General features: G+C 47.5%; 1 protein-coding gene across 2 annotated transcripts in view; it reads left to right on the plus strand.

Annotated features, from left to right (window-relative positions):
* The window catches only part of STAG1 (STAG1 cohesin complex component), a 1292585-nt gene that overhangs the window by 559426 nt on the left and 713562 nt on the right, over nt 1-19597 (plus strand). For both annotated transcript variants that reach the window (XM_085634343.1, XM_085634344.1), the window contains exons 7-8: nt 440-644; nt 8274-8425. In XM_085634343.1, coding sequence (XP_085490469.1) covers nt 440-644; nt 8274-8425 — 357 coding nt within the window. The remainder of the gene's footprint in view (nt 1-439; nt 645-8273; nt 8426-19597) is intronic.

Consider the following 19597-nt stretch of genomic DNA (forward strand, 5'->3'; position numbering starts at 1 on the left):
GACCTCCCTTGAAGGAAGAATGTGCTTTTGTTAGAATTCTTTTTTGCAAAGTCTGATTTTTGGTAACTGTTTCTGTTCACGTCTGCCTTCATTACCTTAAATCAGTCTGCTTGTTTCGTTTAATTGCCATCTTTCCACAATTTTTAAAATACTTTTTATCTCCATTGTTTTCTTGAAGTTCAAATTCTTTCAGCTTACATTTTGATTTCACCTTAATATCATGCATAAAGAGAATTAATATCCGATTCATATGAGGTAATGAGTGCTGTCCATCTGAAAATAGAAGTACCTTTGCAAATGATTCTGCTGGCATGGGCCATAGAGGCTGAGAATCGGTCATAAATAACAAATAAGAGTATGCAACTAATATTCAGTGTATTGAACTTGTCTTGTGTATAAATAAGTGTCTCAAGATCCTAACTGATGTTTTTGCTTTTAGGACAGCGGTGATTACCCCCTTACCATGCCTGGCCCTCAGTGGAAAAAGTTCCGGTCTAATTTTTGTGAATTCATTGGCGTTCTGATCCGACAGTGTCAATACAGTATTATTTATGATGAGTATATGATGGATACAGTGATTTCGTTATTAACTGGTCTGTCAGATTCCCAGGTCCGAGCTTTCAGGCACACTAGTACGCTGGCAGGTGAGTAGCTATTCCTCCTTCTCGTAATTCCAGGTTTAGTTCCTATTTGGCAACCACCATGCATGGTTTTCAGGAGCCAGTCTCTTAATGATTGTCAAATTGTATCTGTTACTTAACCCCTTCGCTGCTAGGCTTCCCCCCGCCCCCCCCCCCCCCCCCCCCATGCTAAGCTTTTTTTTTGGCTGTTTGGGTTAGTGTGCGCTTAGGCCCCTGTAACTTTTTGACCACATAAGGTATCTACGCCAAATTTGCGTCTTTTTCTTCCAACATCATGGGGATTCTAAATGTACCCAGGGTTTGTGGATTCCCCTGGAGGGGTCCCAGAAATTAGCCAAAACACAGCAAAATTTTGTTTTTGGGGGAAAAATGGGACAAACGGGCTGCAAATGAAAGCGTCTGGGTTTTTCCCTGCAAATGGTATCAAAAAAGGGTTTGTGAGGCTGAAATCACTATTTTCCCAGCTTTAAGGGAATGACAGACTTTTGTCAGAAAACCAACATTTTTTACAGTTTTGGCATTTTTCTGGGACATAGCCTATTTTTGCTATTGTTTGTGCTTTCAACCTCCTTCCAGTTAATGGTAGAAATGGGTATGAAAGCAATGGATCCTGGAAAGCTATACATTTTAGAAAAGTAAACAAAATTCTGAATTCAGCAAGGGATCGTTTGTGTAGATCCATCAAGGTTTCTTCATAGAAACTAACAGTTAAATGTAGGAAAAATTGAAAATTAGTTGAAAAAACCAGCCTTTTGTGTCAACGTTTTCACCTGTAACTTCTAATTTTGACAGCTCTTTGAAAGCAATATACCGTCACATCCGCTGGACCTTACTGGTTGTGGGGATATATAGGACTTGTAGGTTCACCAAGAACCCGACAAACCCTGAGTCAAAAACTGAGCAGCAATTTGCAATGGCTTTTTATTATGTACCGGGTATATAGCGATTATTGTGGGAAAATGTATACATGGAAAAATCGGTATGAAAGACACCTATGCATTTCTGAAATGGGAACAAATTATAGAGTTTAGAAACAGTAGATATTTGCACATTTTCGAAATTGGGAATATTCATACTAGCATGAGAATTATCGGTCATTTTTCAAAATGACTTTTTTACACTGTCTTTTATTTGGAAGGCAGAAATGCATCAAAAGTCAATAGGTAATAAGAGTTGCTTTACTAATCTGATTTACCCTAAGTCTCCCCATAAAAATGGTACCTCACTTGTGTGGGTAGGCATAGTGCCCACGACAGGAAATGGCTCAAAACCCAACGTGAACACACCACATTTTCACAATGAAAATTTACCCTTTTTTTGCGAAGTGTCTTGCTGTAGTTCTTTAACCCTAGCTCTGCCGGCACCTTGGGAAACCTAGCAAACCTATACATTTTTGAAAACAAGACACCCAGGGCAATCCAGGATGGGGTGACTTGACTGCCTCCCACCAGGTTCTGTTACCCAGAATCCCTTACAAACCTAAAAAATCCACATTTTCCCCGAATTTCTGTGATGGAAAGTTCTAGAATCTGCATGGATCCACAAATTTCCTCCCACCCAGCGTTCCCCCAGGTCTCCCGATAAAAATGGTACCTCACTTGCGTGGGTGGTTCAACGACCCGCGACAGACTAGGTCCCAAAACCTATTGAGGCGACATCAAAATTACCTATCGCAAACCAACCTGGTTTTGCAAGGGGGGTCCCATGAGTTTTTTGGTCCGGGGGTCGGCGGCCATCTAGAGAAACCTACCTAACCCACACATTTCTGGAAACTAGACACCCTGGGGAGTCCAGGGAGGTATGGCTTGAGTGGGTCCCCCATGATTCTCCTACCCAGAATCCCCTGCAAACCTCAAATTTCGCCAAAAAATTCACTTTTTTCTCACATTTCTGTGTGGGAAAGTTCTGGAATCTGAGTGGATCCACAAATTTCCTCCCACCCAGCGTTCCCCTTGTTCTCCCGAGTAAAATGATACCTCACTTGTGTGGATGGGCTAAAGGCCTGTGGCTAGGAAGAGCCCAAAACATAGGGATTTAGAGTATAGCACTGAGAATACTAAGCGCTGCATTTTTTAAAAAATAGGTTTTTAGCCAATTCTGCTTTGGACACCCACACAAGTGAGGTATCATTTTACTCGGGACACTAAGGGGAACGCTGTGGGGTTGGACATTTGTGTCGGCATTGTGATTCCACACACAAATATGTGGAAAATGTTTTTTTTTTCCCAGCTAAATTTGAGGTTTGCATGGCATTCTGGGTAGGAAGACGTTGGGGAATCCACACAAGCCGTACCTCATTGGACTCCCCCAGGTGTCTAGTTTTCAAAAATATTTGGGTTTGGTACTTTCCCAAGATGGCTGCCGAGCCCAAAGCCAGGTTGGTTTGTGATAGGTAATTTGGATGTCGCCTCAATAGGTTTTGAGCCCTTGCCTGTCGCGGGTCCTTGACCCACCCACGCAAGTGAGGTACCATTTCTATTGGGATGCTTTGAGAAATGCTGGGGGGCTAGAAATCTGTTACTTTTTGCAGTGTGAAAATTTGGGCACAATAATACAAGGAAAATGTCTGTCACATTTTGAGGTTTGCAGGACATTGTGGGTAAGATAACTTGTTGGGATCCACAAGCGAGACATCACCATGCACTTCCATGGATGTATAGTTTACGACAAAAACTACAGTTACATTATTCTTAGATGAAATGTACAGCTTGGCAGAGAGGCAAAACAGACCAAGATTACTGCACAGCCATCTATTCCTCAAGCACACACAGATACTGGTTGGATTTGGCACGAGGGCGAGTGATGGTTCAGTATATAACATTTTATTAGCAAGAGATTTCACAACAATGCAATGCACTGTCAGTAATTGAAAGGACAAAAAACTGAACCAGTGACACGCAGCTCGTGAGCTGAAAAGCCACGTCAAGGCACCAACCGCTTTACAGGCCATTCACACACCTTTAATACATGATACACACAAGACCATTCACACCACCAGGCACAACACCAACACATTACAACATTCACAGAAAATGACAAGGTACACACCCTGCTTGACAAAAACAGTAAAGACACATTTTTATGCACAACCACCTATTCCTCAAGCACACATACATACTGGTTGGAGTTGGCACGAGGGTGAGTGATGGTTCTGTATATACAGTTGTATTAACCAGAGATTTCACAAAAATGAAATACACTGTTCATTGAAAGGACGAGAAACTGAACCATTGACTCACAGCTCGTGAGCTGTAAAGCCACGACAAGGCACCAACCTCTTTACAGGCCATTCAGACACCTTTCATACGTGTGACACATACAAAACCATTCACAACGCCAGCCGGAGGTCCAGCACATTACAACACTCACACCAGCAGACAGCGCCATTCAAGGGCCCATCACGTTCACACGCCCACATTCCTGACACAGCAACCACACCAGCTCACAGATTGCGTTCAGTGGCGTTTGGCTAGCAGTGTGTGTAGTGATCAGCAGCTAGTCACTACTCACACACCGCCAGCAAAGCGCCAGTCCACATACACTGCCAGCTGAGCACAGTCCACGCACAGCGCCAGTCCACACACACCGCCAGCCAAGCGCCAATCCACGCACACCTCTTGCCAAGTGCCAGTCCACACCCACCGCCAGCCAAGCACCAGTCCACGCACACCGCCAGCCAAGCGCCAGTCCACGCACACTGCCAGCCAAGCGCCAGTCCATGCACACCGCCAGCCAAGCGCCAGTCCACGCACACCGCCAGCCAATCGCCAGTCCAAACATACCGCCAGCCAAGCGCCAATCCAAACACACCGCCAGCCAAGCGCCAGACCACACACACCGCCAGACAAGCGCCACTCCACGCACACCGCCATCACATTAAGGATTGTTTTTATATAATTAAGAAAACAGAAACAAATTGCAAATAGATACAATTCTACTAACACAAAATCTGAAACTAAATACACTACACAAATGACAACCTTGAAACTGAACAAAAAATATTAAACAATAGAGGCCAGGCAGTTCACTTTACCACTCATGGATGCTCCCAAAAATTATGTTGCGTGTGGTACATTCTAAAACAAGCAGGCGCACGCAGCCCAGGGTTAGAAGGACACTCGGGACAGTACATACGAGTCTCCTTCCGCATACCTCTTCGCCAACAGACTCTACATCTCCTACTGGGAAAGTCTTTTGAGGGTGTGGGAGGAATGTGATCAGGAAAGTGGCGATCTTTCAATCTAGCAACATCCTCCACCACTCCAACTCTAGGAACACTTGCCTGTTCCTCCAAAACAAGGCTGCCTATTACAGACTCCTGAAACTTGGCAAAAGTCATCTTTGGCTCAGGACAAGAATCCTGGAACACAACAAAAACATAAAAGTTGCCAAGTGGAAAAGATGGATAGCCAACTTCTTATACCAAATGTAAGCCTTACCAAGAGCAGCGTAAGGTTCCAACCTCTGATCAACTCTATCGACACCATCCATGTGCCTATTGTAGTCTAAAAGCACACGGGCTTGCGCGCTTCAGCTACCTGACCCCAAACAGTCACAGATGCAGTGCTTTCAGCATGGAGGGTAGTCAGCATGTAGACATCTCTCCTGTCTGAAAACTTCACAGCTAGAAGTTCCCCGCAACGCACTGCATTGGCCCCGCACAAGTTTTTGACAAACCAGTTCTTTTGGGAAACCTTTACGGTTAGAGCGGATTGTGCCACAAGCAACAGTGTCCACTTTGGCCAATTCCCTGAACAACAGCACACCAGTGTAGAAGTTATCTACATATAAATGGTGGCCTTTGTTAAAAAATCCTCTACGAAGTTCCCACACAATTTTCTCAGTCACTCCAAAAGTTGACGGACAACCAGGGGGGTTAATCCTGGATTCCTTACCGGTGTACACCCTGAAATTAGAGACACATCCAGTCCTACTGTCAAACAGCATATACAGCTTAATTCCATAGCGTGCCCTCTTACTAGGAATGTATTGCCTAAAAACCAAGCGGCCCTTGAACAACACCAAAGACTCATCCACTGCAATTTCTTTCCCTGGAGCATGGATCTCAGAAAATCTATCAACAAAGTGATCAATGACCGGACGAATCATAAAAATACGGTCACAATCCGGGTTATCTTGTGCCAACGCTAAACCATTATCGACAAAATGCATCATCCAAAGCAGAAGCGAATACCTATCACGACTCATGACTGCCGGAAATATAGCCGTTGCCATCAAGGGACTAGTAGACCAATATGAAGACATTGATGGCTTCCTTATCAAGCCCATCAAAAAAGTTAAACCCAAGAACTTCATCTCTTCCAGATTTGTGGGAGTCCAGCGGGTAACTCATGAGTGGGGCTTAAGGCTGGCCCTGTTGTCCCTCAAAAACTGTTTGGCATATAAATTAGTCTGCTCAACAATCTCTGCAAAAAACACATCATCCATAAACAACTGAAAAAAAGTCTTAAAAATTATTTAGGCCCATAAGGAAGCGACCCTTGCTCAAGGAGTCGCTTCCATTTAAAATTTAAAACACTCCCTGGCGTCTGGTGGGGTTTTCTGCCCCCCTTGGGGCCAGAAACGCCCCAAAAAAATCAGGCTATCTGTTCCCAGAGGGGGCAGAATATACTTTAAAATTAATTGGGCTCCAGGAAGCGACCCTTGCCCGAGGGGTTGCTTCCAAATAAAAAAAATAAAAAAATCCCTGGTGTCTAGGGGGGGGGGGGGGGGGTGGAGAGGGGGGACAGAAAAGTCTAAAGTGACTTGTCCCCCTTATTTATTTATTTATTTATTTGCAGGTTTTTATAGCGCTAGAATCGACTCCAACTGGAGTATCTCTGCGCTTCTGGCGGGAGAGTCCTTTATCAAGAGTGGAACATGCGGAAGGCATTAGATCGCATTTGTAAACAACAGAGTTTTTAGTTGTTTCCTAAACATCAAGTGTTCGGGGCAGGAACGAATAGCTACAGGAAGACAGTTCCACAATTTAGGTCCCAACACTGAAAGTGCCCTTAGGTCGCTTCCGGTGCACAAAATTAAACAAAAAAACAAATCCCTGGTGTCTAGTGGGGGCATTCCTGGTCCACGATCGCAACGCTGTGCGCGATCGTGCACCAGGAATGCCCTGCATTGAGATATCCGGGGAGAGGAAACACGGTTTCCTCTCCCCTGATGCTTCAAGGCACCCTAATTTGGCCCCACCGGAGCAACAAACACTCACCCTTCTTCTGGACGTGCTGGAAAGAAATGATTTCCAGCGCGTCCAGTGCTTTCTGATGGCGCGCGCTGTGCGCACTGACGTCATGGAGAAGCGTGGGGGGGGGCCGGGGGTGGCAGCGGAAACTCTTCCGCTGCCCTCCCCCTCTGTGGTGCCAAGATCCATGCCCGGGGGGGGGGGGGGGGGGGGGGGGGGGGGGGGAGCGCCAGCGCTTCCCCAAGGGGCTGTGCTCAAGACAGAGCGGTTCCGTCATAAGCACAGCCCAACCGATGCTCATGACGGAACCGCTCCATCATGAGCATCGAAGGGGTTAAGCCATTTTAACTCCTTATAGTTGTTACCCCAGAAGCTCAATGACCCTTTGAATTCCCATGAAAACTATATTTGGCTTGTAGTTTTTGTTGAGATAGATATATTACTAGCATTTATAGTAGCATTGATCACATTTTGATCAGTATACCACTGAGTGACAGTACACAATGAGTGCAGGGGTGGTCTACCAGAAAATCATTTGCAAAATATAATGCTACAAAACCATTGCAGCCAAAATATTGACTACCAGAATGTTGGGATTGTAAGGATAAATTGGTAGGTATAGATTTATTATACTTAAAATCCACACTTATGTATTATGATGAGATTTATATATCTTTAAGGTACTTAGATATGGAGTTGATAGTAGCCTTAACCAGTCTTGCAGATGGTGGGGGGGGGGGGGGGGGGGTAGGATACATTCTCCCGAGTAAAAAATACATATATATATATATATATATATATATACCAAAACGTATCTTACACACTAGCCAAAACAAGCTTTAATATGTAGGAGGTTTGAACATATTGGATGGACGTGATTGTTTTTTTGTTAGACCCTTACCCACTCTTAGTGGCATGCTTCATTACTGGGTCTCATCCTGGACCCTATAAACCAGGATTGTCTCCACCATATTTCAGGGGGCACTTTTGATAGTTTCCTTACTGGGTCTTCAAATCAAAATACCTCATACCATCAAGGCTTTCCTTCATTAGTGGTTTTCCTGGTATGGTTAAGAGATGTAAAAAAGGGGTGTGTTGGAGAATGGTCCTACACCCTACGTGGAGTCCACATAGGGTGTAGGGCCATTACCTCCAATACATCCCATTTATCCATACCAGGAACACACTAATAAAGGGATACCTAGGTGTTCCGAGTTATTTTTAGTTGAAGACTCCGGCACAAAACTATTCAAAGTGTTCACTGGAATATGGTGGAGCCCAGGTTTTCTGGGACCAGAATGAGACCATAAAACAATTCTTTCATTAAACAAGAAAACTACTAATGGGGAATTTGAGGACAAACATACAGATGAGATCCTGGATAACGGAATTCCTTTGTACCTTTTTTCAACTTTTTTCCAACTTTATTTTTTCAGCAATGAAGCTTATGACTGCTCTGGTGAATGTTGCCTTAAATCTAAGCATTCATCAGGACAACACCCAACGGCAGTACGAAGCAGAGAGGAACAAAATGATTGGGAAGCGAGCCAATGAAAGACTAGAACTGTTACTCCAAAAACGAAAAGAGGTACATTCCTGAATGCTCAAATGAATAAACAGTGATGGTGATGAGTCTTTGTATTGTCCCACTTCTGTCTCCCTCTGTTCCACAACCCCCTGTGCACTCCCCCCCCCCACCTTTTCCAGTTTTCTTTCAAGAGATTGGCAAATTTCTAAGTTAAAATCAATTTCACTTTATACTTTTTAAATGTATTGTTCATACATGTGTTAAAACTGTTTTTAATAAATCTGCTTCAAGCCGTTAATAAGACGTTTAATGTGCCAGCCACTATTCAATCTTTAGTTTGTTTTTATCTCCTTATAAAATGGCCCTATTTAGTCAAGTCGCCTGCAATTATGCTGTACTCTTATGTCCTGTGTATTCAGTTCAGTATGATAAAATAAAATACATTAACATGTTGTCTACATTTATCACTTTCGGTTCTAGTGATTTCAACTAAACCAAATGTGTGTGTAGTTCATGCCAGTGAAGATAAATGTTGTCCATTAACATTATTTACAGCAACAGTACTAATATTTGCATACTAATGTCTTCCTACAGTACAGTGAAAATGATGTGAAAATACCAATGTTCACTGCCTCATAGATTGCATGGTACAATGACTTTACTCTGGGAATACATTTTGCTAATAGTCCAGAGGTATCTTCAGTGTAACTTTACCTCCGCACACAGATTTAACTGCTTGGATCAAGGACTTGGGTGAATAAATTTTTAGAAACTAGCCTAAGTCAACAGACAGTGGATTCACCAAATTGGTGAGCCTCAACAATTTAGAAAAGAAAAATGCTTTTCTAGAGTCCCCTCATTCACCCAGGGTTGCCACTAGGTGACATGCTTCATCATTGGGGCCATCCCAAGCATCTACTGCTTTGGGCGTGCTACGACTTGCGAGATTTACGTAGGAGCACTTTTTTGTGTGAAACTATGTGTTGTGCAGTGTTGGGGGAGTGGTGTCTGTGTTAGTTAAAAATACCTAACTAGTGAGTTAACAATTTATTCCTACTCCTAGCTGGTAAGATAAAAAGGGGTTAATAACAGGAAAAATAAATGTTATTTGGTTATATTGCCTATTTTTTTGTCAACCTGTTTCGAGGTATCCCCTAACCTCTTCTTCAGGACAGCATGGGATCCAGCCCCACGTGTACCACTCCGTGCAGATAACTAGATTAAGGTGAAAAATTAGACTAATAATGTGCGCCTATTGAGCGCACTTGGTTATATACATACGGTTATTTATGAACACGTAGTATCTGTATTAGAGAAAAAGAAATGCAGGTTAGAAAAATACATCCTGCCTCGATGGGCAGGTGCTGGTATTCACGTTTTGGCACACATCTTGTCAGTGCCTTTCAAAATAAGAAAGTGATCTAATGTTATTAAAAAGGAACAGTTAGTAGTGCTTGTTTTCATGTTGTTATCACTCAAATCTCTAGTCTAGAGAAAACGGAACTGGTTACAAAACACCACCTTTTAAAAACCACCACCTTTTAAAAAACACTCATCTTCCTGGACAAGCTTTGTGACCGAGGGTCAGGGTGGTTCCACCCCCGCGGCTCCGCCGGAGCCGCAGGCGCCGCACACGTCCCCATACCCGCCGGTCCCTGGGACTGACACGACGCCGGCGGAGGTCAGTGCCTTCCTCTCTGCCATGAGGAGCCTGGCCCCGCCATCGACGCCCGCCGGCGCACCTTCGGGCCCCGTGGACTCGACTGGGCGACCTTGCGCGCCGGCGGCTCCAGCGCCGTTGGAGGCTCCGACACCGCAGGTTCCCGAGGGGCCCAGGCCTGGGCCCCCGTCGACGCCGGTCAACCTAGTCACGCCTCCTCCGCCGGCGTCGACTCCGGTCGACGTCGATCCCCGGTTCAGCCCCTGTCCGGTCCCGACGCCAGTGCGGTGCCGCCCGACGCCGCATCCGACGCCGCTAGAGACACAGCTTGTCTATCGACCGGCTCCGTTCATTCCTCCTGTATACCAGGAATCGGATGACGGGGGCGACTGGGAGGGGCCTGAGGACCCTATGGCCCTTCAGGGCCAACTTTCACAGGACTGGGCAGATGAACTGGGGGAGGCCAGTGGTTTGGATACCTCACCGGACACTGGATTCATCTCTCCTCCGACTGTGGCTTCGGAGGAGGGTGCAGCTTTTTCTGTGGTGCTGCGCAAGGCGGCCGCGGCCCTTGGGCTTGAGCTGCCTGCCGTGGCTGTGAGGACTAACATCCTCACTGAGGTGCTTCAGTCTGCCGCATGCTCCACTGAGCCTCTGCTGCAATTCAATGAGGCCCTCACTGACGTTCTGCAGGGCACCTGGTCCAAGCCCTCCATAGTCCCTCCTGTGGATAGGAACGTTGCCAGGCGCCACCGCCCTGCTCCAGGCGACCCCAGCATCCGCCTCAAAGCCTTCCTAGTCCGAGCTTTCAGGCCCATTCCTCGCCAGTGGGAGGCCGGGTTCGCCATCACCTGCTCCACTGGGGTACCATTGCTTCGGACAGGTGGGTGCTGCAAATCGTCCGAAGGGGCTACTCTCTCCCCTTCGAGACGACCCCTCCAGCCATGCCACCGCAGCACCACCGTATCTCGGAGGATCATTTTAATCTTCTGCAAGAGGAAGTTTCGGCCCTCTTGGCCAAAGAGGCCGTCTAGCGCGTTCCGAGCCCAGAAGTAGGTCGTGGTTGTTATTCCCACTACTTTCTGGTTCCCAAGAAGGGCAAGGGGGGCCTGTGCCCTATCTTGGACCTCCGGAACGTCAATGCCTTCCTCCGGAAGGAGCGGTTCAAAATGTTGACTTTGGCTCAGGTTCTAGCTGCCCTAGACCCTGGAGACTGGATGGTAGCATTGGACTTGCAGGACGCATATTTCCACATCCCCGTCCTGCCAGCCCACCGGCGTTACCTGCGGTTCACGGTGGGTCCGGAGCACTTTCAGTTCACCGTGCTCCCCTTTGGCCTTACCAGTGCCCCTCGGGTGTTCACGAAAGTGATGGCGGTGGTCGCAGCTCATCTGCGCAGATCAGGGGTTCCAGTCTTCCCCTATCTCGACGACTGGTTGTTGAAGGCGGGCTCGCCCCAGACAGTCGTCTCCCACCTCCAGACTACGGCGGATCTCCTGCATTTGCTGGGGTTTTCCATCAACGTGCCGAAGTCACACCTGAGCCCACTCAGCAGCTCCTCTTCATCGGAGCGGTTCTCGATTCGGCGCAGTTCCGGGTTCATCCACCGGAGCAGCGGGTCCGGGATATACAGGCCCGGAGTCCCATCTTTAGGCCTCTATCCTGGGTTTCGGTCAGGCTAGTGTTGCGGCTTCTGGGGTTGATGGCCTCCTACATCCTACTAGTGCATCACGCCAGGCGGCGCATGCAGGCTGTGCAGTGGGACCTGAAGTTTCAGTGGGCCCAGCATCACGGCAACCTGTCCGACCATGTCTTGATCTCGGAGGGCACTGCACAGCAGTTGCAGTGGTGGCTCACGGACCGCGATTGGGTCACGGGCAAGAGCCTGTCCCTACCCCTACCGGAGCATGTCGTAGTGACGGATGCGTCCCTCCTGGGATGGGGTGGCCATATGGGAGAGGCGGAGATCAGAGGCCTCTGGTCTCCGACGGAGTCTCGCCTCCACATCAACTTGTTGGAGCTGAGAGCGATCCGACTTGCACTGAAAGCCTTCCTTCCCTCTGTCCGGGGAAGTGTCGTGCAAGTGTTCACGGACAACACCACCGCCATGTGGTATTGCAACAAACAGGGCGGGGTGGGGTCGTGGACCCTTTGTCAGGAGGCTCTGCGCCTCTGGACATGGCTGGAACACCAGGGCATCACCCTGGTGGTTCAACATCTGGCGGGCTCTCTGAACGCCAGAGCAGACGAACTCAGCCGCCGGTGCATGATGGATCACGAATGGCGTCTGAACTCCGAGGTGGCGCAAGGTCTCTTTCAGCAGTGGGGAGAGCCTTGGTTACATCTATTCGCCACCGACGAGAACGCGCAATGTCAGCAGTTCTGCGCGTCGGAATTTCCAAGGCGGCACTCGCTCTGCGCCGCTTTTCGTCGCGAGTGGAGTTGCGGTCTGTTGTACGCCTTTCCGCCTATACCACTTCTGCCCAGAGTGCTGAAGAAGATCAGGCGCGACCGGGCCCAAGTCATCTTGGTGGCTCCGGATTGGGCACGAAGGTACTGGTATCCCGAGCTACTCAGTATGTTGACCGATCCTCCGATACGTCTGCCCCTTCGGGAGGATCTTCTGTCGCAGCAGCAGGGGACGGTCTTCCACCCGAACCTGTCCAGCCTCCACCTCCATGCGTGGAGATTGAGCGGCGGCAGTTGATGCCATTTGACTTGCCTCCTGAAGTCTGTGATGTCATTCTGGCAGCCAGGCGTCCCTCCACAAAGACGGTATATGCCTGCCGGTGGAACAAATTTGTGGCATGGTGCACAGCAAAGGCTGTGGATCCCCTTTCCGCCCCTCTTTCTGAGGTTCTCCTCTTTCTTCTTTCTTTGGCCCGGCAGGGCTCTGCCCTGGGCACCTTGAAAGGTTACCTTGCTGCTCTCTGCCTTCTTACGGCTTCCAGATCAGCCCTCTCTTTTCAAGTCCCCTGTAGTGCCACGCTTTCTTAAAGGCATTACTCACACGTTCCCTCCTGTCCCTTTCGTAATGCCTCAGTGGGACTTGAGTCTTGTCTTAACATTTCTGATGTGCGCTCCCTTTGAGCCTCTTCACAATTGTCCTCTTCGTCTTCTCACTCTTAAGACTGCTTTCCTGGTAGCCATCACCTCGGCTAGACCGGTGAGTGAGCTCCAGGCTCTATCGTCCAAGCCTCCTTTTCTATCTGTTCATCCGGACACGGTTGTCCTTCGGCCTCGTCCTTCCTTTCTACCGAAAGTGGTGACCCCCTTTCATCTTGGGCAATCTGTCACCTTGCCCACCTTCTTTCCACCCCCGCATCCTTCCAAAGAGGAAGAGCGGCTCCACCGTCTGGACCCAAAACGTGCGCTCTCCTTTTATTTGGACCGCACGAAACAGTTCCGGGTGGACGACCAGCTTTTCGTTGGCTACGTGGGTGCTAAGAAGGGAAAAGCTGTGCACAAACGACCATCTCCCGGTGGGTCGTTTTGTGTATAAAACCTGTTATTCCTTGGCAATAAAGGACCCTCCTGTTGGGCTGCGAGCCCATTCTACTCGGGCCACAGCGGCTACTACTGCTTTGGGGCGGGGAGTCCCTTTGCAGGACGTCTCTCAGGCGGCAACGTGGGCTTCGCTGCACACGTTTGCCAGGCATTATTGCCTAGACAGCCATGTCCGGAGGGATGGCTTCTTTGGCCGTTCTGTCCTCCAGGACTTTCTGGTGTGATCTTGGTTCGCAGACCCACCACCGGGGTTGGTATTGCTTGGGTATCTATTCTGAGGTGAGGAATCTAACTAACGTGTTTCTTTCAGATGAACAAGTTACTTACCTTCGGTAACGATGTATCTGTAAGAAACATTAGTTAGTTAGATTCCTCACCGACTCACCCATCCTCCCCGTTCTGCGAACTGACATCTAGGGTTAAGGCTATCCCTTTCAGGGCCCTAGATTTTTTGGCACCAGTGTCGGTCTCTTGCATGGCTCTGCGTTCTTGGTGCGGAAAGCCATGCACAAGAACTGACGTCAGCGCGGGAGGGCGGCGTCTAAGTACTCCGTCATTCCGGCGCACGGCGCCAACGACGGACGCGGAGCCGCAGACGACGCCTAGCGACGCGCAAGGGGTATTGCTACAAAAATCTTCCGGATCCAGTCTGACGCCTGGAGATATTCTAAGGTGAGGAATTTAACTAGCTAATGTTTCTTACAGATACATCGTTACCGAAGGTAAGTAACTTGTTCTTTAATACTTAGCTGTACTGCAGACACTAATTTTAAGAATTTTAACAGTTTTTAGAAGCTGTATTTTAGCCTACCGTCCTTCTCTTTTTTGTCCCGTGGAGCACTTCTCCCGCCCCCACTCCCCTGGTGCGCGGTGCCCGTCCGTGCGAGCGGGCCCGCCCACCTCCTTCCGGTGAGGTTAGCGGTCTAGTACCTGCCTCTGCTGCCCATATTACGCACGCTGGCGTGAGCGCGCAGCGGACACGCGCAGCGTGCGTGCCAAAGGCAAGCCCGTCCGCGCCCGTCCGCGCCAGGAACAAGCCAGAGGTCAGGTCGCCGGTCGCCAGTCATGCTTTACATTACACTCGGGGGAGGCTGCTGGATTTAAAGGTGAGGACCCACACTCAGTGCATCCCCTGGCACGGGCATGACGACATACGCAAGTATCTGTGCCCGGAATGTCGTTATTCTGTGTTCAGGGATGCCAGAAATGATGGAGCTGCCCCGGGTATCGCCTCTTTTAGGATTGGGGCAAGTAAGATGGTAGAGATTGGCCCGGAGGTTGGTCCCTTTGACATGCAGACTCGAGTCTCTATCCCGGCCCCTCTCGCAAACTTTGAGAATCATTTGCTGGCGCTTCTCTTAAATGCACGCTCCGTGAATAAACAAAGTATAACTGGAATTGCTGCTAACGGCTCATTCCCCTGATTTAGCTTTCATCACAGAAACGTGGACTAATGCGGCCTCCTGCCCTGATTGGAACACGGCTCTGCCTCCAGGGTATGCGTTGCATTGCCTGGACAGAAAGGATGGCAGAGGGGGCGGCTTAGCAATTATCTATAGAGACTATCTGAAGGTGCAGATCACGGTGGTGGAAAATTTGTACGCAGAAGCAGTACAATTCAGCATATTTTCTAAAGATAAGATTGTCTCGCATGGGCTTTTAGTCTATAGACCACCTGGACCGCGGGCTGCATTTTTGGGAGCTCTGCAAAAACACTTGGAGTCCTGCACTAAGTTTGAGCCTTATATTATTCTCTGGGACATTAATTTCCATCTGGAGGCCAAGGGTCACTCAGATACTGCCAGATTGCTTGATAGTATGGAGGGATATGGACTCCAGCAGCTGGTCTCCGACCCGACCCACACTGGGGAACATACTCTAGATGGGCTATTTTCCGGCCATCCTGACCTTCTATATCTTAGGACAGAAGTTCTTCCTTGGACTGACCATCGGGCTGTCCTTTTCAGTGTGGGAGTCATGACTAGACCCACAGGGGGTCCGCAACGACCCACTAGGATTATGTTTAGGAGATGGAGTAAAGTCACACATTCATCCCTTTCCGAGGCGCTGGGTATCTCCCCCCCCCCCCCCCCACCCCCCCACCCCACCCTTGACACCAATAACGACATAGCCGCTGCTCAGTTTACGGCCTGGATTACAAATGCTGTGAATCAGGTCGCCCCCCTTCAGGCAGCTACCCAGAACAGACGCTCACCTGGTGCCCCTTGGTACGGCCCAGAGTTGAAACGTCTTAAGGTTGAATGTAGGCGGTGCGAACGGGTTTGGAGAGAAAATTACGATAGCACCCGCAAGCAAGCCTATAATCAGGCGTTGTCCAACTATAAGCGTGCCATTCAGAATTCTAAGACGGATTACTTTTCTCGTAAAATCTCGGAGGCAGGGAACTCGACCAAGGAACTTTTCAAGACAGTATCTTTTCTGGCGAACCCCCAGCAGACGAATCAGTTCAGTCGGAACCAGTTGTTTTGCGATCAGTTTGCCGATTTCTTTAAGAATAAGGTTACCACTATCTATGATGATCTGCTAAAGACTGTGGCACTCCCGTCCCCTGCACAGGAGATATCTAACTGCAGCCTGTCAATCATTCCTCCCGTATCCAGAGACCAGCTCAGGATAATATTATGCTCCATGAAATCGGGTGCCGCATCAGACCCCTGTCCTCCCCATATCTTACACCAGGCTACCGAAAAAATCATACCTACTCTTACGACTCTGATTAATCAAGTACTAGCCGCTGGACCATATCCAGACACATGGAAAACGGCGAGTGTAAAACCCCTTTTGAAGAAGTCCTCGCTTGATCCCTCTGAATTCTCTAGCTACCGTCCTATCTCCGGCCTTCTTCTAGTGGCCAAAATCGCCGAGAAAACCATAAACCAGAGCCTGATGGAGTATTTGGATAAGAATGCCATACTGGATAGGTCTCAGCACGGCCTCCGACCTAGACACTCCACGGAATCGGCTCTTATAACCGCAGCTGAGGGTATTCGAGCTGCAGTGGATGGAGGGGGGCGAGCGGTGCTCGTCCTTCTGGACCTGTCCGCTGCATTCGATACCGTCCACCATGAGGTATTGCTGCAGCGATTAAAGGGGGTGGGGATTGTGGATCGTGCTCTGGCCCTTCTTGCATCCTTTCTGGACAATCGTACACAAAGTTTACAATGGGCCGGACTACATTCGGCCAACTTTTCCCTACCATGTGGTGTCCCACAAGGGTCAGCTCTATCCCCAACCCTTTTTAACATTTATGTTAGATCATTGGCTAGTCTGGTCAGACAACATGGATTTATGCTGGTGTCTTATGCAGATGATTCTCAGTTAGTTATATCAACTGTGGATCATCCTGACCAAATAGCGGCCAAGTTTCACGCTTGTCTTGTTGACGTGATGAATTGGATGCGCCTGAGCTTCTTAAAAATAAATACTGAAAAGACGGAAGTGATGGAGTTTGGGAAAGGACCCTCTGTCTGGAATTCCCTCTGGTGGCCTTTGGAGGCTGGACAATGCCCCCTCCCGGTCACTAATGTAAGAAACCTGGGTGTGATCTTTGACAAACTAGATATGTCTGCCCAGGTCAACAGCCTAACTTCATCATGCTTCTTTCTTTTAAAAACTCTGCGGAAAATTCTTCCGTATATCCCTCTGGCGCTACAGAAGACTGTGATGGCTGCTTTATTCATGTCCAGACTGGACTATTGCAACGCCATGTTTCTGGGGATGGATAAATTTCAAGTGGGAAAAATTCAGTCTCTGCAGAATGCTGCGGTTCGGGTCCTTCTGAACCTGCCCAGGGGTTGTCCTACCTCTGAAGGTATGAAATCTTTACATTGACTCCCCGTTCAACAGAGGATCGAGTTTAAGGCTCTCTGTTTGGTCCACCGGGCCCATTTTTGGGGCGGCGCAAATGATGGAAGGGATAGATTTAGACCCTATTTCCCGCCTCGCGGCCTGCCAACCTAGGCTTTATCTGTACTTCCAGATTTAAATTTGCGAGATGGGGTGGTCGCTCTTTTGGCATGTGTGCAGCAAGACTTTGGAATCACTTGCCTGTGGAGATGCGACTGCAACCCAAGTATGCCCTTTTCAGAAAGATGTTGAAACATCGCCTATTCCAGGTCCAGTGCTAATCCTGTTCTTCTGCCATCTCAAACACCATAGCGCCAAGACACCTTTGGTATTCGAGCGCTTTACAAGCATCTTTTATACTTTATACTTACAAATACGTATTGTTTTGAAATATTTTAAAACATGCAACAAAAGTCATTTTCATCCAGCTTGCTTGTTGATCAATCTATCTTGAAAAGTACAACTCTATTTACCTGTTCCAAGTCCTGCTTGGTTCTAAAATAAAATGCAACTAAAGAAATATTTTTAATACAATTTGGTCCGTGTTCAGTCTGAGTGTTGACATCATTTTTTGCCTGAGTGTGTACAATAAATGCGTATCAGTACCTTCTGATAAAGCCTTACTGCTCGCCCACACTTCCACAAATAGAGAGTAAGATATTATCTATTTTTACCTCTGTAAGTCTTTGGGGATCCTCTGCACTCTGTGTACACTATACCTTACTTTGGTATAGTATATACAGAGCCAGCGTCCTATAGCCATCATCACTCTCTTTAGGCTTTGCTCCTTGGGAGTTGACTTTGCTCCTCCACTGCATTCGATAATGGTAATAAATTACATGCACACTGCACAACTATCTATTTACGGAAAGCATATATTTTCAGCAAACAATCACCATTCAAAAACACACTAGTCAATCGACTACAGGCACTCTTAACTCTTGGCTTTTTCATGACCAAAGGGGGGTTGCACTTCATCAGGATTCTGAAATATTTCAGGTTATGAGTCACTCGCAGGGTGGGAAACGCTTCGAAAGTAGAGAAGGCAGGCCAGTAGAGTTCCATTTCATATCCTTTCTTCTGGGCTTACCTGAATAGTTCCAGAGTGTCCATATTTAAGCTCCTTACAAAAGGGAGGAGAGGCCTGAATATGTGTTGTGTAATTGTTTGTTTTGCTTTAGTTCATATCCATTCCTTCACCTTTTTTTCCCTTTGCTGATTCCACTTGGTTAGTTTCTCTTTCATTTCCGTTTTGAGTTATTAGTACTTGTGCATTCCTGTTTACCATTTTGGTTCTCAGACAGCGACCTGACTTCTTCCTGGCATCTTGGATTCCTTCCTCCTATCCTGATCTGACACTAGCATGTTTAAGCTCATTTCACCATTAAGTAAAAGCTGCGTAATCCTCATTCTACCTGTCTGTAGAGTCCTTTCAGTCTGAATATTTTACTGTATATTTCACTTGTATTATCTTTACCTTTTAGTAGGTCAATAATCCCTTAAAGTTCCAGATGTTCCCTGGTGAATTTTTCGTATGGTTCCACTGTTGAGACGAATGCAATCTGAGGGTGAATCAAGTTCTAAATTTTTCTTACTATTTTTCCCTGGTTCCACTGGTCGGGCGGATTAGCCACCAGTTACCTCCGTGCAGGTGTTTAAGGGCATCAGTTTTTTACAGTTGGTCTGATTTTTGGAACCTGACAGTTTTCCATGCCAACAGGGCTCGAAAAATCCACTTGCGTTGTCGAAAAAGAATTATTTAGGATGAGCTATTTTTAGTGACTACTTGCTGTTTCTGGTGAGCTGAAAATCCTCTAACTTAAGTCACAGAACTAAAAGTAAATGTAGGTAGATATACTGACGTTTGACCTCTGCCTCTCAATCAGAGCAAATGTTACAAGATAACAAGATTTAAAGGTATCTTTGTTGCTCAGAAAGTGAAAGAGCAATAAAAATGCCTTTAAATCTTATCTTGTCACATTTGCTGGCTTTCAGAGAGGTCAAAAGTCAGTTTGTCTTCCTACATTTTTCTTTCTGTGACTGAAGTTAGAGGATTTTGTAAAATGAACTGTGTGACAATTGAACTATGCAGAGCATGTTAAATGAAAGGCTGTAAGATGTCAGGCTTTTTTTCTAACACAACACTGACATAGCTAAGTGAACTGTTAGAAATTTCAAATATATTTCACTAGGTATGA

The sequence above is a fragment of the Triturus cristatus genome, chromosome 11 (assembly GCF_964204655.1).
Source record: "Triturus cristatus chromosome 11, aTriCri1.1, whole genome shotgun sequence".
Lineage (NCBI taxonomy): Eukaryota > Metazoa > Chordata > Amphibia > Caudata > Salamandridae > Triturus > Triturus cristatus.